General features: G+C 39.7%; 1 protein-coding gene across 1 annotated transcript in view; it reads right to left on the bottom strand.

Moving 5' to 3' along the window:
• Positions 1 to 20,191, bottom strand: part of LOC127567994 (connector enhancer of kinase suppressor of ras 3-like) — a 177,859-nt gene extending 157,668 nt beyond the window's left edge. The window contains exon 1 of the mRNA XM_052011238.1: positions 19,643 to 20,191. Coding sequence (XP_051867198.1) covers positions 19,643 to 19,694 — 52 coding nt within the window. The 5' untranslated portion in view covers positions 19,695 to 20,191. The remainder of the gene's footprint in view (positions 1 to 19,642) is intronic.
• Positions 20,192 to 25,436: the final 5,245 nt, after the last annotated feature.

Genomic DNA, 25,436 nt, shown 5'->3' on the forward strand with positions numbered 1-25,436 from the left:
TACAAGCTACCTTATCAGCTTACTTTCTCATTAACTACCCAGGACATCATATTCCTTCAAAATATTCAAGCTTGGCTGCAACATGCAAAACTTGCAACAAACCAAGACCTTTGATTATGCCTCCCAAACTTGTAAATTCCAAAAATCAGTCACAGTGCCATGTCACTCTTTGAAGTTATCTCAGTGGGACAAAAATCAGAATCCAACCCACTTCTACCTTCTGCACATAAACAGTAGGGGTTCAAGAGAAAGGCTCACTAGTTATCATGATAAGGCAGTAGTGACCCCAACTAGCCATATACTGTAATCTTGCCCACATCTTTTTAAAACCAGACGAATTATATACCTACAAGCGTTTTAACTGGATGGGCATTCAAAATTAGGAACTGCATTATTAAGCAACTTTGTGAAACAAATATTTAAGCCAATTCTGATCACTAGAAATATCAAATAACTTTTTTTGACAATGGAAAATGACAAACTCAAACACTGAATAAAAATCAACCATGTAAATTCACTGCAGATTCAAACAGATAGCAAACAATTTGCCATTATGGTATGCCAAGGCTTGTGGAATTTTTGTAAAATGTGTTGTCAGGTAGTATCACATTTCCCCACGTTACCTATATTGCAGAGTTTTAAATATCAGTTTATCCTATTGCCTGTGTTTTTTTTTGGGGGGGGGGGGGGGAGAGGTGGAAGAAAAGGCAGGAGAGAGAAATGAACTGGATCTCATGTTACAAGTATTAAATAATTCCTAATAAGTGATAAAATCATTAACAGAAACAGTAATTGTTCACGTGAGAATTGTCCACTTACAACTTCATAAGATGACAGGAAATGGCCAAGTTCATAATATTTATTGGAGGATAATTGTCGCAAGAGAAAAAAGCAACTTAAAAATGGAAAAGGCACAGTCACGTCATGCCCTTTTACATCCAACACAACAGCTACTAAGTGCTTCAATGCAAGATTATAAAAAAGGCAACAGCTCTCCTGATGTGGGGAGGGGAAATGAGTGAGGAAAAACAAACTTGATCTTGCAAAATGAAAAAGAGGCAGAGGTGACCAATGGAAAACAGCAAAAACTCTTTATACATTTGCTTAGGGTACCACAAGAGATGCAAAATCTATATACCAATATAAAGACATACCAAAAGGCTTACATTCAAAATAAAAATTAGAACCAATGAAATACAAAAATTTTGAATAGAATATCTGTACGGTAAAAGAAAATTGTATAAACCAGCAAGTTTATAAAAACACTTTTTTTTAAGGGTAGAGGAGAATAGGTCTTCAGAACTAACATAAATGAATACATTTTGCTCAACTGAATTTTGGAATCACATCATTAGCAAAGGAAGTGGATACTATACAATTGATAAACTACTTCTCTGGAGAAGATTTGCTTTATCTTCCTGCCAACTATCTTTCATTCCGGGATGTTCTACATCTCAAATCATCCAAGTTAGAGGGCTTCATTCACAAACTCAGCAGGGGCTTTTAGAACAACCAATCACTGCATCAATTACAGCACAACTCACAGCTGAATTTACATGCACCAAACAAACTTATTGCAAATTTACAGTAACACTTCTGAAGGGCAAAGTGATATGAGGAATGGGAATACAGTAAAAAGCTTTTAAGTAAGGAAACAATGCCCAATCTTAAAGGAAAAAAAACATTGGTCACAAATGAAAACAACATACTGGAAAGAACTGGATTGATCACCAAATTTTAAACCATGATTGGACACCAGACAAAATGGTATCACATGGTCCATGTTACCAAACAAGCTTCAGTACGTTTGGGGATACGCAAGAAATTCCAACGGAAGCCTAGAGTAACAAAAAAAAATACATCTGTGCTTAGAAACCACAAATCAGCATATATTCACGATGCAGATAAATTTCTTGAAAATGCAGGGGCTCCCCAGGTTATAGAAGACCTGACTTAAGGAGATCTGACTTTAAACATTTTTGGGAGAATTTGTGTAAAGAATTTTAGATAATAATGTTTTGTGGTATTCATTAACTGGATACAGTTTATATTCCATTAATTTAAATATGGGTGAATATTCAATGAAATGTAATGGTAAGAAGTGTATGCAGACTGATGCTGTACAGGTAGCTATAGAAAACAGACATTTCTGACTTATGGAGGAAACAAACAGCTTATGGACAGTTCAAGATGAACTGTCTTGTGCACGTGAATACTTGTGCAACCCAGGGACTGCCTGTACATGTTTCTTCATTTTATTTGACCAAATTTCACAGATTTCAAGGAGTTGGCAACTAAAAAAGGCAAATGCATCATTTTCAGCTAAAGTCCTCAATGACATGGACGCTTTGTAGACCCAAGGTCCTCGTGCAGCCCAATTAGCACACTGAAGTGGTACATGTGGCATTGTGTGGAGGTGCAAAGCTCCAAGTGATTTTCAATTCCTGGGTGTGAAATTCAATAGGACTCCCCAGACAGGAATTGGTAATTATTTATCAGTACTTTCCTGTCTTTGCCACAAAGGCCAATACAGAAACAAAATCTGCAAAAAAAATCTGAGATCACTCAGCACCTCTGTGCTCAGGATGGGTCATAGGTAATAGCTTATGCAATTCATGAACCCAGAGAACATCTGAAAACTGATGAATGACTCTGATCCTTGATCAAACACTTGTCACTTTTGTACCTGAAGTGTGGGCTGAGAGGAGAAACAGAATGGGAAGGGGGTGGTGAAACAGAGGCAGAGAGAGGGAAGCACAAGGGGTCAGAAATAGAGATTGAGAATTGATGTGGCAGATAAGCCAAAATTTTGTTTGTTATCCTTACACCTGTGTGAAGTACCTTGGGGATGTTTAACTCTCAAGTTGCTTTTTTACTCCATGGCATAGCTCCATTTTAGAACAACCATACAGAATATCTCCAAATAAAAAAAGTCTAATCAATTATGCTATTCAAACAGTGGCAACTCATGATGGGCAAAGTTCCATGATATCCCGCCAATGGAAATTATACTCAAGCAGCAGACTCCACTTTTTGGATATGAATGCCAAAACAAATTTTATCACTATTCCAGGCATGAAAACGACCGGGAAACACCTGCACTTGATCAAATCTTGGTAACTTCGTACACAGATGCAGCATTGCCAAATTTAAATGAAAATACACTTTAAAATGTACCTCAAACTTTTCCCAAATTTACTTGAAATGTACAGGATAAACAGAAGAGAATTACAGCTAAATCTGAGATGGATTTGGAGGATGGGGGCAATAAAAGAATTGCATTGGAATGATAAGCCCGAAGACATTGAGACCTACAAGATGCTCCCAGTAGTGTTTCATTCTTTTGTATTTTAAAGTTGTTGTCCTTGTTTCTATACCATAGAGAAGACAATGGGTGCAAAATGACACTTACTGCATTCAAACCATTATTTACACCATTTCAATTTTTATTTAATTCAAGAAACAGCTCAATAATTCACACCCCAGTACATTGTCATTTCTCCATTTAATCACAACAGCTGTTTAGTATCAAATAGATGCACATGTCAAAATAAAAAGTGTATTACTACAGGAAGTTCCATTAAAGATATAATAAGAGTTGTTAACATTTTAAAAAGTAGTCCATTAACAAAATAACTTCCCTTAAATTTGTGCTTCAGAAGTTTCACATGCACTAGGTAACCTTCATCTATAAAAATGATAAAACCCATGCAGTACTTAGAGAAATAACACATGTTGGAAATGCTGTCAGGCAGCATCTGTGGAAAGAGAAACAGAATTAATGTTTCAGGTCAAAGATCTTTTGCCAAAGCTAGAAAGAATCTTTTTCAGTTCTGATGAAGTGTTTCTAGCATGTTTTTATCCCATATAGTACTAACCACTTTGGAAAAACATGACACTCAGAAACAGATCTTGCAATTTAGGATAAGTAGCTCAAAAGGAAACTTTTAGGCTGGTTTCAAGTGCATAAATCCACAGCTGGTCCATTGAGAAGAACACTTGAGTTCAACTAGCTTCAGCTCATTAAAACAAGATTTCAGAATAACTAGCTGGTTCTTAACCTTAAAGGAATCTGATTAAACTTCCAGCATGCAAAGAATAAAGCATACTTTTTATTGTAATTTTCAGTTGCCAAGACAATCCTCTCAGCTAAATTAAGTCTGAGCTTTGGTCTTGCACAAATCTTGCTGTCATGTGAATACAGTGCCACTAATTTCAACAAGGATCTATACATCAAAAAACCTCACCGTTTACATTCAAGTCCCCATCCCCCACTTCTATTGTTAAAGGGTGTAACACAGTCTGAGGTTTCAAGCATTCTTTGTTCCATTGGCTCAATTATCAAAATTGATAATATGCCCATAACACAATGCTCTATATTAAGAGACTTAGAACCTAAAAGTTAGTTTTCCTTCATTAAGTGATTAGCAGAAGTATTAGTTACTCACGAGTAGAAATAGATAGAAAACCTACAAAATTACAGACAAGTTTAGATTATAGTTTTACTAGCTCATTCCTGAATTGTGAACTTCAACTTCCAAAAGCAAGATTCAAATTCCAGTAGCAGCTGGATCTCTGGCTGCAGTAAGAGCCATACTCCAGTCCTCATGTGCATCCTTCCCAATGGTTCGATAAGGTCATCGCTGAGCTTCTACATCAGCTCATCTTCTGTTCAGACCCAATATCCCCCAGTCAAAAATCCACTAATTCCTGTTTTGACTGCACTCAAACACAATCTCCAACTCCCAGAGGCTAGGCAAGACTTTCTCAATCTTAAATATCTGTCTCCTTATCCTGAGAGTATGAGACTCAATTCTTGATACTGCACCTAGGACAGACAGCCCCTCGGCATTCACCCTGTCAAGCAGTCTTAAGAATTGAATCAGCAAATAGTTTCCTCTCTGATGGAGACCTTGTCAGTCAGCAACATTCTCTTATTCTCAGTCACAAAGTGTGACTCTCAGTCCATTTAGACCTGGTGTGTTTATTACAGAGGTTGGAAATGAAGCTGGAATTAACAACAACATTTTAAAGCCAAATGCTCAAGAGAGCAAGTCACTAACCTGCAAATTTAAATTGTGTACAACTGATTACTTTATCTCAAGCTATCAGCAGAGCAGAAACATTATGCAATTTTCAGTATATTGAAGTTATTGAAGTTTTAAATATGTCAATATATTCCAACTGATACAATATGACAACTTGCAAAAGGTCTGTTCCAGAGCAAATAAAATTCAGGGTTCCCCCAAGTTTCATTTGCGATTAGACCAATTATAGATTTAGTGAAACAATAAACTTGTTCCACTCTTATTTGTACATTTGCCTCACATTCCAGTGAAAACCATTCTTTGTCTTGCCATTTGTTGTGACATTGAGCATTAAAACTGGGTGTTTCATTCTGCAGCATCCCACAATCAAGGTTGGGAACTCAACTGAAACAGCCAATGGAAGATACAGGTCATTAGTTAGGGACTTCTATGCAAACATCACTATCCCCAACCCAAATGTCAGAAAGCCAAAACCTCAACTCTTTTTCCACAGATTCAACTTGACCCAAGTACTCTGAGCATGCACTGTTTTATTTCCAGGATCAGTTTTGGACCCTTTATTTGATGGGCTTGAAGTCATTTGTTCCACCAGTCTGTTAGGAAAAGAGTAACATTCAGAAAGTGGGAAGGAACATTTTTTTTTAAATTATGCCAATTGTAGCCTTCACAAGCTCCTTTGCCTAACAGTTATCCCCCATGAAAAAGTGAAAAACATAGTCAAACTACACGATTTTCAGACAGTATCAGAATGGCCAAGCCAATAAAAAACAAGTCCTAGAACTGAACTCTACTGATTTAACTCAAAGGTGCAAATGGTTCAAGTCCCACAGGTTAGAGAAAGAAAAAAACCCAGTCATGCACATTTGCCCTCTAGTGATTATGTCTGGGTGCTCTGATACACATTTTTAAAAGACCACACACTTTAAATTGGAAACAAAAGTCACCTTTTTAAATTGTGCATTTTCCTTTAGTGCCGATAAGCTAGATTCAGAGCAGTTTGTTCCCAACTTGAATTCCATGAATCCTCAAAAAAAAAAGCTAAAAAGGTTTTAAAGAAAGTTATGTAAATCAGAATACAAGGAGTATGGCAAATGCCTTCTACTTTAAAAGAAATGCACAGAATAACACAACTTTTATTAAATATTAACATGGGCAAATTCTGTTTGAAACATGAACAGAGGCAGAGGTGATTGGTACTGCTTCAACAATTCAGCATCTCCAAATCAAGAGTAACCCAACTTGATAACGTAACCCATCATAATTAAACCTCAAAAAATTGCCCTTGGAACTAATGGTCAGGTTATGAAGAGCTGTGAATGTTTCAGTACCACACTTACTATTGATAGCAAGAGGTACAATGCCCATGTCTCAAGGGTTACTCACCACACCTAATCCTTGGGTGGCATGTGGTCCAGAACACAGCAGGTGGCATTACGGCTTCGCAGTTCTAGCAACCTGGGTTCAATCCTGACCTTGGGTGCTGCAAGGAATTTGCATGTTCTCCCAGCAACCTTATGGGTTTCAGCTGCATGCTCCATTCTGGGCAAATACTTGGTGCCCCTAAAGGGCTTGTGTTGCTGTAATTAATATCTTCATAAAAGGAACCCCAGAGACAAAATGCTAATCTAACTTCTAATCGACCATTCTAATAACTTCACAAACATATTCAGAGTCACTATTTTTAACCATCATAAACTGTCCTGATTGAAGCATCTTCAGACACTCCTAAAAGACAATGGTTTGCCTCAATTTTTGTGGCATTGTTTCTCTGGTTCTCTGCATGTGGGCACTGTTGGTATACAACTTAGGACAGATTCTAGAATAAGTTCCAAGGTCAAAAGATACAAGTAAAAGGGGAAGAAAAAAAAAGCCAAAGTACTTACTCCTGTTGAACATAAAATGCCACTAAATTGGGTGCTGTTAATCTATGTTGAGGGAAGGGAAAAAAAAAGTAATGGAAAAATGGGTCCAAAAATATGTTAACTCCTGAAGCCAACCTCCTTATGCCACAATACAACTCCTATAAAGAGAGGGATCCAATCACGTTTAAAATTGATTGCATGGATACACATCTTCTTTGATGTATTTTATAGAGGGAATAGTTTAAAACCATCTAAACAGATCTAACAATACACAACTCATTTTATCAAAAGCCCTCCACCAGGTTACCAACACTGGTGTTCCAAAATTTAACCTGTCCCATTTTAGAATGGACAACAAAACCTCAAGATACAGGAGCTTGCTTGAGAGAGCAGGGGGAGGGGAGGTGGAAATTAAACATGCCATTGCAGAAGTTGAAATAGGGAAAGAAAAGTGATGTGGCCATATTCAGCAGAGAAATACTGATTGGCTCAGAAGAGGTTAAACATTTTGAAAGAATATGCAATTTCTTTATCTCTATCACAGTAACATTATGAAATAACTAGAAATATGTCAGATCAGAGACCTTTTGGTCACACACTATTACAGATTTTTTAAAAATGCAGTTGACCATTTCATTGAATGGTGCAGAAAGCAATGTTGGGGAAAGGGGTAGCATAAGATGTTACTAACCAGGCCAATGGTAACTGAAGTTGCATGTGCAACAAAAGGCTGTAGCCAACTCTTATTTGCCCTCAAATGGCCAAAAGGCTACTTGGTTCAAGGGCAACTGAGAACAGGAATTGATTTCTGCCCTTGCTACCAGCACCTATATCTTATAAATGAATTTACAAAGACAATATTTAAATTCCATTTCCAGTGAATTTTATCAGTGGTTTGTGATGTGAATAGAGTTTCAAAGAGGGGGGGAAAAAAAATCTAAGTATACAAAAACCAGAATGGTTCAAAATATCAGGTATGAAAACAAATTAAATTCTCAGGAAGATCAAAAGGACCTTTTCTCATACAAAAAGTCATCAAATATTCAATTAGTCTTCCCTCAATTTACCTTTGCATCTTCTGCACGGCATATTTTCTCACCATCTATTCATTCCCTGCAGCATTGAACCAAGACCATGATGTTTAAGGGGTGGAGAAAAAAAGAATTTATTGCTTTCCAAAGCTCTATTTGGAGCTGGATCAGTCATTACAAAACTTGGGACTGGTGTGAATTAGAGTTGTTAATTAGTACTTCCAAACTGAAGCCAAACCCTGAAAGTCTTTTCTTTCTACTTGCCAAGTTCAAGCAGTTACTGTTACTTCATAAAGTAATAAAGTTATGAGACATTATTTATCAATGATGCCTTTCAATCTGTCCCATTCTAATACAAAGTCAACATAATTATATTCTCCACTGCCCCAAACATTAGTTCATATAACAGGCAATAAAATTCACTGTTTAGCAGATGCAACAACTTAAGACACTGTCTATGATTGTACAAACCTTTTGGATAAGACCAAGGTGTGGAAATTGGACAGGCCATACTATCCCTCAATTTTGTTTAGCCATCTAATCAGAACATGGCTGAGCAATGCCTCAACTTCATATCCTTACTCTACAATATATTTGGAAAAAAATAAATCAGGTCTCTAAAACTACAGTTTAACATGCATTGACAGTCTTATGGAGCAGAGAATTCTTGATTGGTTTGAAGAAATTAGATTGGGTGGTGACCATTTTTATTGCCTTGTTTGAAATAGTCAATGAATAAAATAAAGAACATTTTTAAAAAATTCTCACTTCAATCAATGATACATCAATTTTGCTGGGTAAAAATTAAAAGTTCTTCTGTTTCTTCTCAAATGAAAAGAAAACCAATTATTTAATCTTGGAAGTAAACAATACAGTGGTAATTTAACATTGGAAGATGCACAATTGAATATTTAGGCAGTTCTCTGTGTTCATTTTCAGCAAATGAATTACTAAAATGTGTTACATTAATCTAGCTGAATTTAAGGTCACAATATTCAAAATGAAAGACAAATTAATGAAGAGGAAGCTGTTTATTAATTAGTAAAAAGACAAAAAATTGACCTCATGATTGCAAAATACAAATCTGTGCCACCTGCCTCAATTGGATAAAAACCACAAAATGCTCAGGCAGCAGCTACAGAAAAAGTCAATGTTTCAGGCCAAAGACCCTTGACCTGAGTATTTCCAGCATTTTCTGCACTTATTTCAATTTCAGCATCTACAATTTTTAAAAATTTCATTCTCCACTGGAAATGCTGATTGCACCCAGGCACCACTGCAATTAAGATATTTCTTAGTCACATGTACATCAAAACACAGTGAAATGTGTCCTTTTGCGTTACTGAGAATGTGCTGGGGGCAGCCCGCAAGTGAGGCCACTCTTCCGGCACCAACATAGCATGCCCACAGCTTCTAACCTGTATGTTTTTGAAATGTGGGAGGAAATCAGAGCACCTAAAGGAAACCCACACAGACACAGGGAGAACATACAAAGAGCAGGGGGGAATTGAACCCAGGTTGCTTGCGCTGTAATAGTGTTATGCTAACTGCTACACTACCGTGCCACCCTGTGAAATTAGGTTTAACAGGATGTTGTTTACATTTAGTTCCATTTTGTCTCCCTATAACCAAAGAATAGACAATTCTTTTTTAAAAAAAACTGCTCCAGTGTATTGAGGTCACATGAATCCAAGCTAGTTTGTGTTACTTTACAAGGGTGTGCAACATCAATGGTAAAATTGCTTCTGTGCTTAATGCATCAAAGTTCCTTGGAGTGAACATCAATAGCCTGTCCTAGTTCAACCAAGTTGACACCATGACTAAGAAAGCTCACCAGCATCTTTACTTCCTCAGGAGGCTAAAGAAATTTGGCATGTCCCCTTTGACACCAATTTTTAAATTGATGTACCATAGAAAGCATCCTATCCAGATGCATCACAGCTTGGTATGGCAACTTCTCTGCTCATGACTGCAAGAAACTGCAGAGAGTTTCGGATATAGCTCAGCGCATCACAGAAACCAGCCTCCCCTCCATGGACTCTATACTTTGTTGCTTTGGTAAAGCAGCCAGCATAGTCAAAGACCCCACCCACCCCGGACATTCTCTCTTCTCCCTCCTCCCATCAGGCAGAAGATATAAAAACCTGAAAACATGTACCACCAGACTCAAGGACAGCTTCTATCCCACCGTTATAACTCTATTGAATGGTTTCCTGATATGATAAGATGGACTCTTGACCTCACAATCTACCTCATTGTGACCTTGCACCTTACTGTCTACCTGCACTGCACTCTTTACTATAATAGTATTCTGTTATTGTTTTTACCTTGTACTACCTCAATGTACTGAGGTAATAAATTGATCTGTATGGACAGTATGCAAGACAAGTTTATCAACTGTACTTCAGCACATGTGACAACAATAAACCAATTTACCACCAACTGCAAACTTAACATTAGTGAAGTATCTAGCACCCAGAGTAATTCTGGAAAGAGTACAATGGCACACTTATATGACATGTTGCTTTCAGAAATGCACTAAGCCACATTTTCAGCCTGCAGAGACAGGTAGTCCACAATCAGAAACAGAAAGTTGGGACTGAATCCTATTGGGAGCATATGTTTACACTACTGTTAAAACACCAACACAACTTGGGGTTTGATTCCTATGGAAACAGTAGACTCATTTATTTTGCATTGCTGGCAAATGGCAGAAGTCCTACAAAGTAAGTTCAGTACTTTTTTTTACTCTTAATCCAGCTTCAGAAGTGACCAAGTAATAGAAGCTCACTTTCAAAAATTTTATTAGATTCTTTAACATCTATGGGCAGCTAACTGGCATTGTCAAAGACTCTTCATCCCAGTTATGAAGCCATTTATACTTGTTGATTCCACTGCACTCAAATGTCCCTTGAACAGCATTCTGTTGATAAATTCATCTGAAATAAACACTGAAGTGGCATGTAGAATATTTCAGGAGGTTAAAGTCTGATAAATTCTAAAAGAGTAACAACTCAGACTGCTGATGGACAGCAATGGAGGTTAAATGATTTGTACTACCCCATTCCATCAGCAAGCCCATGGTCCAGGACTGAAAGTTCACCCCAAATATAGGAAGTTTAAATAGGTTTAGCCATGTTTACCACTTCAGTTAATTTCAAAAACCTAACCTTCTTGCACATTTCAGAACCGTAGCCTAAATCTAAACAATAATTATAAACCAAGCTTTCAGAATTAGATAAAAAATTTGCTGCAACCTGTCAAGTTGGAGTTGAGGAATAGTAGAAGTCTTGGAATTTGAAAAGTCTAGTACTCAAAGATTGTACAGGTCCTCCCCAGTTTATGAACACCCAACTTAAACAGGCCATCCAAGTACTTGGAACACTGGCATTATGGATTTCCATCTGCTGCCTAGTTATTCGATTCCCAGCCACATTTCCAACTTGCGAACAGTTCACAGGAACAGAACCCTGCTGTAACCTGGGGATGAATTGTACTAGAGGTATCAGGATTTCGGAAAGAATAGAAATGTAGTATCCATATACACAAATCCATTAAAATGGAATAGAAAATTGACAAAGGCAATCAAGCCAGAACTTAAAAACCACTGGTTAAGCCAGTGGTTAGAATGGTTAGAAGTGTTAGGTTTATCTCCTTAGAATAATGGATCAAGTTGCAAAATGACAAGATCTTTGATAAAAGATAATTAGTGGGCTCCTTCATTCCTGCTTCACCATATGATTGTAATCTCAGTTTCATGTTCCTGTCCACAGTAAATTTTGATTCTTGATAAGCAAGTGAATCTATCCATCTGCCTCTGCCTTCAAAATATTCAAATACCCTTGGTCCACCAACCTTTGAGGAAGACTCAACCACTCCACCACCACCCCACAAAAAAAGTGAACCTTATCTGTCTTAAATTTAAACAATGGTTCCTAGTTCAATATTCACCTTTTGGAGGATACAACTTCCCCACATCCACCTTGCCAAGACCCTCTTCAACATCTTATTAAATCAAATCCTCTCACTTCTAAACTCCAGCTGATACAAGACCAACCTGTCCATCCTTTACTAGTAAAACAACCCATCCATTTCAGGTAATAGTATGATAAATCTTACCTGAACTGCTTCCAAAAGCATAACATCCTTCCTTAAATAGGTCATCAATACTATACACTGTATGCTGTGTGGCTTCAATAATACCCAATGAATTTATAAACCATAAACCTCAATATTCTCAATTCCCCAGCAGTATTACATTTTATTAGCTTTCTGTATTAGTTGCTGTACCTGCTTACTAGCCTTTTATGACTCATGCATTAAGATACCCAGTTCCCTTTGCACCTCAGAGCTCTGCAGTCTTGCACCATTTAAATATACTTTCACTGCCAAAAGGGATACTTCACATTTTCCCACATTATACTTTATTTGCCAGGTCTTTGCCCACTCACTTGATCTGTATTCTTTTCTAACTTCCTTACATCCTGTTCACAACTTACTTTTCTACCCATCTTTGTGCCATCCACAAATTTACCAATGACATCCTTGATGTCTTCATCCAATATTTATATAAAGAGTGTTGAAGCCCTAGCAGCAATCCACTCATTACACTTTCCCAACTCGACCTATTTATGTCTACATTCCATTTCCACTTGGGCAACCAATCTTCTATAACTGCAAATATACTACCTCCTACACCATGAGCTTTTATTTTTTCCCACAATAACCCAAGGTGACACTTTATTAAGTATCTTCTGAACATTCAACAATTGTATTTCCACAAATTTCCCTTTTATCCATAGCATCCTTTGGAGAAGTAACATGTTAACAAATTTATTCAAACCCAAGTTTCCTCTCACAAAACTCTACTGGCTTTGCTGGATTACCTTGAATTTCCCCCCCCCCCCCCCAAAGTGCCCTACTGTAGCAGAGTTGACAGAGATAATTAGTCATACAGCACAGAAACAGGCTCTTCAGCCCAACTTGTCCATGCCAACCAAGGACACTCTGAGCTAGTCCCATGTGCCTGCATTTGACCCATATCCCTCCAAACCTTTCCTATCCACGTAGCTACTCAAATGTCTTTTATATGTTTAATTCTCCCCACCTCTACCACTTCCTCTGGCAGCTTGTTTTATGTACTCACCACCCTGTGAAGAATTTGCCCCTCATCCCCTTTATGTCTTTCCCCTCTCACCTTAAACTTATGCCCTCTAGTTTTAAAACTTCCCTATCCAGTGAAGTAGACTGACCATCCACCTTATCTATGCCTCTCATGATTTTATAAGCCTCTAATGGGTCACCCTCAGTCTTCTATGCTCCAGGGAAACAGCCTCAGCCTATCCAGTCTCTCCTTATAACCCAAGTCATTAAGGCCCAGCAACATTCTTGTGAATCTTTTCTGCACTCCTTCCAGCTTAATAACCTTCTTCCTATTCTAGCAGACCAGAACAGCATACAATACTCCAACTGTATAGCTGTAACATGACATTCCAACTCTTGCACTCAGTGCCCTGACCAATGAAGGTAATCATGCCAACAGCATTCTTCACCACCTTGAGAATCTGTGTTGCCACTTTCAGGGAACTATGTACTTGGTCCTTACAGGGAACCCTTGGTCTGTTTTACAACATTCCCTAGGGCCCAATCATTTACTGTGCCAGTCCTAGCCTGGTTTAACTTAACAAAATGCAAAGCTCTGCACTTGTCCAAGTCAAATTCCTTGGCCCACTTTCCCAGTTCATTTAGATCCTGTTGTGATCTTAAATACCCTTCTTCACAATCCATATACCACTAATTGTGGTGACATCTGCAATCTTACCAACCACACCACCTACATTTGAATCCAAACTGACAAACAGGATCTCTGTGGAAGATCACTGGAAACAGGTCTCCAACTTGAAAAAACAACCCTCCACAACCACCCTCTGACTCCTACCATCAAGCCAATTTTGTATCTAATTGGCTAGCTCAAGCTGGATCCTGTGTGATCTAACCTTCTGGACCAGCCTACCACGTGGGACCTTGCTAAAGTCCATACAGACAACATTTACCACACTGCCCCCATCAATCCTCTTGGTCACCTCTTCAAAAAAAGATTCAGGAGACATGATTTTCCACACACAAAGCCATGCTGACTACTCCTAATTAGTCCTTCCCTTTCCAAATACAGGTAGATCCTGTCTCTCAGAATCCCCTCTTGTAACTTTCCCACTAGTTACGTTAGGCTCACTAGCCTGTAGTTCCATGGCTGGTCCTTGTAGCCCTTCTTAAATGCACATTAGCCATCCTCCAGTCTTGTTGTACCTCACTCATGGTTAATGATGATACAAATATCTCTGCCACGGCCCCAGCAATTTCTTCCCTAGCTTCCCACAGTGTCTTAGCATACATTTGGTCAAGCCTCAGGGATTTATCCACCTTTATGTGCTTAAAGACCACCAGCACTACTCTTGTCCTGAAACATATCCACATTACATCACTATTCTCTTCCCCACATTCCTCAGCTTTCATGACCTTCTTCAGGGCACTGATTTAAAAATCAAAGACAAATGATCAAAAGATCTACAAGGATATACTTCCCATCCTATTCAACTGCAAAGATGTGAAAAGCTGTACCTGAATGATGGTGGAAGTCCAGTTCCAGTTATAACTTTAAAAGGCAATTACACTCACTTGAGGACAAAGATCGTACACAGCTATGGCAAGAAACAGATGTTGGCCTAAGCACAAGTGCTCCTCAGACAGCTACTGCAGACTCAATGAGACAGAGTCAGATAGGACAGAAATGGGCCCTTCAGCCCCCCACATCCATGCTGACCATCCAATCCCATTTGCCTGCACTAGGTCCACAGCCTCCTATGCTATTTAAATGCCTGTCTAAATATCTCAGTGATTGCATCTGTCCCCACCACCTCCTGTAGCAGCAAGTTCCAGATATCAACCACTCTCTGCATAAAAACTTTCCCCTCAAATCCCCTTTAAAACTCCTTCCTCTCACCTTATACCTTTGCTTCCTTGTTTTTGATACTCCTGCCACTGGAAAAACATTCTAATAATCTACCCCATTTCTCATAATCTTATATATTTCTATCAGGTCACCCCTCAACCTCCTTTGCTCCAGGGAAAACAAGTCCAGCTGATCCAATCTCTCCCCATAATTAGATTCCTCCAATCTAGACAACATCCTGATGATTTCCTCTGCACTTGCTCCAGTGAAACCACGTTCTTCCTACAGAACGGTGACCAGAAATGCACGCAATACGCCAAGTACGGTCCAACCAATGATTTGTTAAGTTGTAATGTCTATATTCTATGACCCTCAACCTACGAAATCAAGCATGCCATATGCCTCCTTCACCACCCTATCTATTCATGTTGCCATTTTCAGGGAACAGAAGAATACAGCACTGGATAGGCCATTTACACTAAATGTCCTCTTCCTGTGCATCATCCATATCCCTCTATTCCCTTTGTATTCACGTGTCTATCCAAAAGCCTCAAACTGAACTGCCTGCTTCCACTACTACCTCTGGTAACCCATTCCAGGCACCTACCACTCTCTGCATAAAAGAACTTGCCTCTCATGTTGCCTTTATATGTTCCTTCCCTCCCCCTCTTTTTTTTAAAAAAAGAAAGTGGCCAATTAACCTACCAACCTACACATCTTTGGGGACATGGGAGGAAAGCAGAGCAGCTGGAGGAAACCACATGTGGTCACAGGGAGAATGGTACTGTCTGCACAGAGGTTAGGATTGAACCTGGTCTCCGCCACTGCAAGGAGGAGGTGGCTATACTAGCTGCACCACTGCCTTGTTGGCATTAAATTCCACCTGCCAACATTTCACTGAACCTTCCATCTGATTAAATATTTTGCTGGAGCCTTAGACAACCTCCCTCGCTATCCACAACACCAACCTTTCATGTCATACATAAACTTATTAGTCATAGTTGCCACATTCACTTACAAGTTGTTGATAAATGTCACAAACAGCAAGGGTCAAAGCACCAATTTCTGCAGTTTGAAAAAGCAGACTTCCACCACCACCCTCTGCCTTCTATCACCACGCCAGTTTTGGATCCAATTAGCCAGACTGCCTTTGATTCCATGTGAAAATTTGTCAAATGCCTTACTAAATCCACATAGACAAAGTCTACCACCTTGCATCCTATCTACTTAGTTACCTCCACAAGAAACTCAATCAACTGAATTAGCAAGGCAGGATTAGCCCTCACACAAAGCCATGGTGACTCTTCCTGATCAGCCTGTCTTTTCAAAATGCACACAAATCCTATCCCTTAGGATTTTATCTAATAATTCCTCAACAGACAAGGCTCACCAGCCTGTAGTTCCCTGGATAATCCAGGGAACGACATTGGCTAACATTGCCCAACACTGGCATCCTCCAGTCTTCTGGTATCTCACCTGTGGCTAACAAATTAGGCGGGAGGTAAAGAAGCCTGAAGTCCCAGACCACCAGGTTCAAGAACAGCTACTTCCCTTCAACCATTTGGTTCTTGAACCAACTGCCAAAACCCTGATCACCACTACAGTTTAGCAACTCTATGACCACTCTGATCACTTTGCACTAAAATGAACTTTGTGTTATAATTGTGTTTTTTTCTTGTAAAAATTGTATACAATTTACATTTGTTTTTCTTGTGAATGCTGCTTATATGATGCTATGAGCCTGTGATGCTGCTCAAGTAAGTTTTTCATTACACCTGTGACAATAAACTCTGACAAAGATGGAAAAATGCCAGAATTCCAGCCATTCCTCATTTCCTACAGCAACCCAAGATAGATCTCATCTAGCCCTCAGGATTTATCAACTCTTCTGCAACCCATGACATCTAACACCTCCCCCTTCTTAATACTGACCTGCTCTAGATTATGCACATACCCCTCCCCGAACTATCTTCCACATCCTTCTCGTTGCTGAATACAAATGAGAAGTATTTTGGACCTCGCCCACAAACCCTGGCTCCACACATAGATTACCCCTTGGGGACCCAATGTTTCCCTGGCTACCTTCTTGCTCCTGATGTACCTATAGAATGTCTTGGGATTTTCCTTAATCTTAATGCCAAGGATATTTCATGGCCCCTTTCTGCCCTCCAAAGAAGTTCTCTCCTACACACACTATATTCCTCAAGGGACTCCCTCAATCCCAGTTGCCTATATCTGCCATGTGTTTCTCTTTTATTCCCCCCGATCAAATCTTCAATGCCTTTTGTCATCCAAGGTTCCTTAATGCTGCCATCTTTGCCTTTCACCTCTACTGGAACATGCTGGTCGCTCTTACTAACTCTCTATTAAAAGGCTCTCACTTGTCAGATGTCATGTTGCCCATCTGATCTCAGTCTACCTTTGCCAGGTCCTCTCTCGTACTATTTGGAATCAGCCTTCCCCCAATTGATGACCTTAACTTGAGGACCACAACCAAGTGCTCTGTTGTTTCTGATACAAGTATCTGTTAAGAACAGAATTACTTATCTTTTCACTATCACCAAACTCACATATACCCAAAGCTATCATTAGATTAACAATATTTAATACAGTTGTTAGCTCTGACCTGTGAAAATGCTGTAATGAAGCAGAATGCTGAAAATCCTAGAATTAGGCAAAGATACAGCAGTCTCAATATGCAAGTTCAGGGAGACAATTAATACAAGATAAAGTCAAAAATAAAGAGTACCAAGTTACACAAAAAAACTTCGGGAAGATGTTTGCCAGTGGTATTTAAATCACAACCATAAGACTGAGTCTACATCTATACAAAGACTTTCCCAGCAGCCTTTCATGGTTACTGTAGACTACTGAAGGTTTAAATAAATATCATGTTGTGCTGCTAGAAATTCTGGGTTGTTAAAATGTTGTTTAAGTGTTGTTAAAATTTAATTATTTTACAGAAATTTTATAGCTGGAGCATTTAAATCTTTCTTTCTAATCTGAATTGCCTGTGGGTAAAGAATTAATTAAGAAACTAAGGATTTCAGGCCCGATGGGCTTATTCAAGCAGGCCAAAGTTTTAAATGATACCCTTCCATTGAGAACGCTCGTTACTTTTAATGGAATTGATGTGATTAGTGTGCGATGGCACATTAGAAAACTAATATCAAAGAAATAAGGGGAAAAATACAGCTGCAAATATGACCATTTAACTCGGAATCCATTACCATCCTCCAGCACCTGAGGTTAGATTGTAATGTGCTTTCAGATACACAAGAGATTCTTCAGATGCTCTTGGAATCTGTTGCAACACAAAATGCTGGAGGAACTCAGGTCAGGCACCATCTATGGAAGGAAATAAACGTCGACATTTTGGGTTGAGAACCTTCATCAGGACTGCTTTCAGATTGTCAGGTTCTGGAGACCAGTGTGGGTCCAGAAAAAAAATCTGAGAGACTTTTCTTGTGGTCCAGTTCCGTACCTCATTGACCCAAAACGTTAACTGTTTCTCATTCCACAGATGTTGAGTATTTACAGCATATTTTTGTTTTTATTCCTTATGAATAACTGATATTTCTAAGAAAGATTGTTTCCTATTTCTCGTTCTAAGCTGCACTGAAGCTTGTGATTCATACTTCAGTACAATCGCAGCATCTCTCACAGGGTACTGATCAAGCACCAGGTGGCCCAGATATCATTTTACCAAAAATAAAAAAAATGTTGACAATCATCTTGCCATCCTCCCTCGGTGCCCATACATGCACATTTTCTGACAGGAGATACCAGGCTGCAGTAAACAGTGGATAACACGGCTGACTCCCTGCTGTCCCGGGGTTGCCGAGATCCGGAGAACCGGTCCCTTTCCTCCTACAGAGCAGCTGACTCGGCACAGACACTGGAACTGCGTCTGGGTCCTACCCCGGTTTGCGTGACTCAGAACAACGTTAATGCGCGGAATTATAAGCAATCTTCAAAACTTTTTACTTTATAACGAATACCTATAAAAGTTTACAGGTTTTAATATGTTGGGCACTTAGCGTCTAAACGAGCTACGGCTACCTTAGAAAAAGTTAATATTCTTTCAAAAAAAGTGACAGACTCGATCTTTTAAACCCGAAGGCAATACGTCGATCCCAAGCGGCGTGCTCCGTTTATTTCATATTTAAGTGGCAACAAATATGCAACACGTTTTCAAGGTGTTATTTTTACGAAAGGGAATAAAATCCTATTGATCCCAACAGGAGCCGTCTATTGAAGCCGACAGGCCGGGAACCTCCTCTATAACATAGATCTCGTACCAAAGACACCTAACGGGAAATCGGCACAGATTTTCAACAAGTTTAAACTAAATTAAAAAGGGCGAGCAGACATGCTCACTTTAATACGGTCTTCCACCAAAACTGAACCAGGACAAGTTTAGAATTTGAAGTGGGTGCAAAGGAATACTGAAGCGCCTTCGATTAGAGTCAAAATAGCAACAAAATTACATTCATGATAGGAAATTAAGAATAGCACAGAAACAATGATGCGAATTCGATTTCTAAGGGAAAACGCGACACTAATTTTAAGATATGTCAGGTCAGTTTAAACAGTGCCACCAGCGCATACCGAGTGATCAGCTGGTGGAAACAACAAGGGCAATCTGTTTTCCTGCTGGAAAAGAGCAATGCTAATTCCTGACATCTAACCCCGGCTACAGCGAAACAGTTGTCAAGAAGCGCCGCAACCAAGAGCTGAAAGTTATTTTACCTTTAATCCACTCCACCACTTGCTTCGGCGTCCACTTTGTGATGGGTTCCATTGGCTTGAAAGAGTTGGAAAGGGCAAGAAGAAAATAAACGCAAGTTGTTGCACCGTATCCGCACAAAGGAGACGGGCAGAGTGCGGCGACGGGGACTGAAAGGCGCCGCGTGCTGGTGCGAACGTTGCCGACCAGCTCGAGCTCACATGGTGCTCGCGCGCTGCTCCGGGCCGCGTTCCACCTCGGCCGTGTCCCCAGCAAACTCGCGCCCCAGCTCCGCCGTAGACCTGTGTGCAAGTACTACCTCCCAATGCGGCATCAGGTTGCATTCACCGGGACTTCCGTCGAAACTCCTTAAAGGCAAAGGATTGCTGCACCCAGAGTGCTTTGCTTATTTATTATGATTACGATCGACATCTGCCGACTTAAAAAGTGCACAGGAAGGGAAAACAGTCCTCACTGCGCCTTTCCCTGTACAGCCTCAATAATTATCAGTGAAAAAGGATAAATCTAGCCTCGGTATCACTGCTTACTAAAAGCATGTGTCTAAAGGCGGAACCGTGCTCCGTTGCGCAGGCTGTTCGGTTGATTATGCTTTTCTCATTTAAAGGGATACGGCACCACGTGTAGATAGTACAGAGAAGCTCTCCCATGTGTTCATAATAAAGAGGTAAACAATGATGACGTTATTCACAGCACAGAAACTAAATGACAAAATGAAACTCAATACCGAGACTTTTTAGTCACTTCAAAACAATGGCAAATTATATTTTTGGAGATCTGGAACGTTAACTCATTTCCCCTTTACATGAGTGCCACTTGGCTCGTTGAGTATTCCCAACTTTTTCTTTGTTTGAGATTTCAAATTTCCCGCACGCAGAGTATTCTACTTTTGACAACATTCTTAATCCAAAACAACCTACACTTCCATAGTGCCCCTAACCTGCAGAAAATTGTCTCAAAACGCTTTAGCAGTATTGGAAAAGGATATTAGAGGCAGGTGATTGATGATGTGTAGCTAAATCAAAATGTCTTTTAAGGCATAAATAAATAATTTGTATTTATATTCCAATTGTCTGTGTGAACAACAGACAGGAAAGGAGCCAGGAGTGATTGCAGCTGCTAGAATCTGGAGCAAAAAACAAACTGCTGGAGGAACTCAGCAGGTTGAGCAGCACCTGTGGGGGGAAAGGAATTGTTGACATTTTGGGTTGAAGCCTGCTTTAAGAAGGGAGCCACTGATTCACCCAGCCAGAGGCACAATTGAGATACCTTGCATATCGCAACAATGTACACTTCCAACCCCATCCCTCAGAAAACTCTATGAAGGCAAAAATTAATAAAAAATAAAACCACACACCAACCGTGGGGAAAAAGCTGAAAAATCTTCTTACAGCAAATAAGAAGGCCATTTAGTCCTTTGAGTCTACGCCGGCTCTAAGCTTTCTGCACATTTCCTGGCAATCCGTTCTCTCCCACATGCCCATTAACAACCCCCAATACTCTCACCAGCCACCTACACTTGGGATAATTTACAGTCCTCAGTTAACAACCTGCACATCCTTGGCATGTGGAAGGAAACAGGAGCCCTGGGGGTTGGAATCAAACCTGCTGGTGCTATGAGACAGCTGCACTACTTGCAGCACCACTGTGCCACCTCACCTAGGTGATCAAGTGAAGTGACCAGACCTAGTCTAGCAATGATTAAAGTCATACATACATAGCATATGAATGTGGGGAGCTCTATCTCAGCTAGGGATATGTGTAGTGATCTTTGAAAGAAATACAATGAATTAGCATTCAGCACAGATGCCGGCAACCAGCTCCAAAAGCTCAGATCCTCTGGGAAAACCACTACCTACAAACATTTAACTAATTCTCACCTCCCACAAATTAAATTGTGTCCCTGCTCCTCCATAACCTGTTGGTTTAAATACTGTATGCACAAGAACAAGCTATCTCTTTAATCCTCTTGTAGAACTGATTGAATTCTGTTGAGATTATACTTCTTCAAAGCATAAACTTTTACAAAATATATACACTGCAATCGTTTGAGTACATTGAGGAGCATATGAGATTGCATGTAGGATAAGTTTTTGCTATGGCAATTCCTCTGCTCTTGTTCAACAGATTTGATAGGACTTTTACATCTATTGGAGGGGAAAAGTAGGAATGTCATTTGCATCAGCAATATAGCAAACACTGAACACTGCGCCAAGATGTCAGCCTGGATCATGTTTTCATTTCTGAAAGGAATTTTGAAGCCAAAACATTTCTGTGTCAGAAATACAAGGGTCCTCCCCAAAAAGCTCCTCCTGGTGAGGGTAACAATTTTATTTGGCAAGGAGGGTACAGCCCTGAAAATTTCCACAGCCCTGCTCTGTTGTTACCTTCATAAATCCACTGGATCATAAGGTAAGGTAGGGTATCCTTATTAATCACATGTACATCGAAACACACAGTGAAATGCACCTTTTGCGCAGTGTTCTGGGGGGCAGCCCGCAAGTGTCACCACGCTTCTGGCGCCAACATAGCATGCCTACAACTTCCTAACCCATATGTCTTTGGAATGTGGGAGGAAACCAGACCACCCAGAGGAAACCCGAGCACCCAGAGGAAACCCACGCAGACACAGGGAGAACGTACAAACTCCTTACAGACAGTGGCCGGAACCCAGATCACTGGTGCTGTAATAGCGTTATGCTAACTGCTACACTACTGTGCCTGCCCATTGCCAGGAGCAGGAAAGCCATCCCTACTCTCGGGAGGAGATTTTTGGGGGAAGGCACCTAAGCTTGAAAGTAATTGCATTGAACCAGAAAGGCTGTGGCTTTTTCAGAAAAGCAAACATAATATAGGCTTACATCATGTGTAAATGTAGCAGTTCAGTATTTATGCTCAATGAAATTAGAAGAGGCTGACCTTCAGTTCAATATTGGTCAGACAAAGGTGAGTGTCTTACCCGCAGGGGTCAAGAGTTCTGTGGGGAGGGGGCCTTGAAAATTCAAGAGTACAACTTTCCTATATAAACACCTCCATGATAAACTGAGAGGTACTGAGCTAGATGGAGCTAAAGAAGGAGCATCTAAATTTTCAAAGCCTATTTGGGAAGTGCTGATGGCATTAATTAAAAAAAACAAATAAATGCTATGGTTGAATACCAGGGAAGAAAGAATAATATGGACCTGTGCTGCCCTTGTACATGGATCTGTGAATGGTCATCAGTGAGAACTCCATAATCCCAAGAAAACAAATGCACTCTTGAAAGCCACCTCAAATGGCAGACAGCTAACTCATAGAGAAACACACTGGCATTCCCAAACACAATAGGCAAGCAATGCCCTTAATGGTAGTAGATGGTAGCATGACCCTTATCTCCGAATCAATGACTTTTGGTAGCAATTTTGTTCAATGTTTTATACCTTGTAGTGCATACAACATACCAGCTCTTTAATCCTTGGATCCTTGCTTTGCTCCATACACTCCAGAAATCCAGGAAGTTTAAGAATGTAGGATCAGTAGATCTATAGCATGCAATAAACACAATAAATTCCTTCTGCCAGATAAGATTGTAGACAATGACAGGGACCGTTAGACCGTTGGGATCATGATATCTGACATTTGGCACTACATTGCAAGGGAGAGAAAAGGCCATAATTGGCTTCCATTTTGGCCTTCCAATTCAAGAAGGGGATGTGACAAGCAATATAATTGTTACTTGAAGACATCAAAGCACTACTCAGTGAGCGTATTAATCTCAATAAGCACATCGTTGCAATGTTGTTCATGCCCATTGTTTATCGTGACATTCAATAATATCAGATGACTTTGGAAAAGGGGGTCAGGATTCCTTGGTCATCCACTTTATCTTTGTGATAGATCCTGAATTTACAGTGTAAAGGTTATGTTGCCTCCCAGGATACATGGAGGACGTTCAGATCCCTGTCAAATAGCTTATTGGCTGAGCATTCAATGCAAGCAACATTTCTTTATGGTCTTTTACTTTATGTGGCTCTCTACCAAATACAGATATTAGTAAAACAATAAAACTACATTAATTTGGCACATTCAGGACTTCAATGGTGCCAGATTGGCAGATTTTCCATTCTGTTGGACGTTATTCCCAACACAATTCACTTTTTCAATAATTCACTTTTTAATATGTTATGCAGTAATAAAATAAATTTTCCATTGTACCCAATGTGTTTAAATGGAGCACAGGAAACATCACCCAGTGAGCCAGATACTGAACCATCAGGATTTCCAGGTAATCAAATAGCGGATTATCAGAGTTTTCCTACTCTTCATCGGTAAATTGGACAGTATTTACTATGGTTTAAAGGCAAGTCAAGTCGAATTTATTGTCATATGCACAAGTACAGTGAGGTACAGGTACAATGAAAAACTTACTTGCAGCAGCGTCACAGGCACATAGATTCTTACAACAATATACAGAGCACATAAATTATACAAGACAGTGAAAAGATTGTGCAAAACAAGATATTAGTGCAAATAAAAACACAATCAGAGATAAATCCATGATGATGCAACAGGTGGTCTGTAGCGTTCCATTGCTGAGGTGGAATTAGGGTTGTGCAGGTTGGTTCAAGAACCTGATGGTTGTAGGAATGTAGCTGTTCCTGGTAGTGTGGGACCACAGGCCGATACCTCCTGACCGATGGTAGCACTGAGAGGAGGGCATGATCCAATGGTGGGAATCCTTGATGATAGATGCTACTTTCTTGAAGCAGAGCCTCATGTAGATGATTTCAATGGTGGGAAGGGCTATGCCCATGATTGATCAGGCTGCGTCCAGCCTCTTGTATTCCTGGACTTCGGAATTGCCATACTAGGGCCATGATGCAACCAATCAGGATAATTTCATCAATGCATTTGTTCATTTATATTCATTTTGGATCAATTCAAGGACAGTTCCTGTCGAGTATTTTAGTACAGATCTATACGGGACTAACAAGCATGATGTGAGCAAAAATAATTCTTACGTAGGTTTTATGTTCAGCTTCCCAACACAGCACCTATTACCAGTGCTGTGTCAGGTTCCAATCTCTGCAAGATTTAACATTTCTATCTTGACCCAATCATAGAAATTAGCTTCAGAAAGCTATTGTTCAATTCTTTATTTTTATAGATTTAGTTAATTTTACCTATCCCACGTCGGTGGAAATCAAACATGATTCCTATTCCTAAACACTCTCTTATGACTTCTATTAGATAATGTAGCTGCTCAGTGGGAGACTACTGATAGCTTTGACTCCTGTTTGTTTGTATAAGACAATCCATGATCTTGCCTGTACTTGTCTAGGTTTTTTTTCCATAATGCCTTTAGTGTATCATTCACGGTCTAAAGAGAAAGTGATGTGACAAACTGAGTAATTATAGATCATATAGTTTATTTTCAGTGCTGGGGAAATTATTGGAATAAATTCTGAAGGACAGTATAAATCATCATTTAGAAAGGAACAGATAAATTGGGAACAATCAACATGGATTTTTTAAGGAAAGGTTGTGCCTGAATAATTTAATTGAGTACTTTTGAGGAGGTGTCTAGGAAGCTTGATGAGGACAGCGCATTTGATTGAGTCTACAGGGAATTCTGCAAGGCTTTTCACAAGTGAGGCTGTTACCACCACATGGTACGCTGGTGGAAAAACATCAAAGGTGCATGGGATCAAAAGGTCAATTAGATTTAAAATTGGCTCAGTGGCTGTAAGGAGAGGATAATTCATAGATATTAGATTCATAGTTATGCAACAGGGAAACAGGCCCTTCAGCCCAACTCAT

Source organism: Pristis pectinata, chromosome 3, assembly GCF_009764475.1.
Source record: "Pristis pectinata isolate sPriPec2 chromosome 3, sPriPec2.1.pri, whole genome shotgun sequence".
NCBI classification, from domain to species: Eukaryota; Metazoa; Chordata; class Chondrichthyes; order Rhinopristiformes; family Pristidae; genus Pristis; species Pristis pectinata.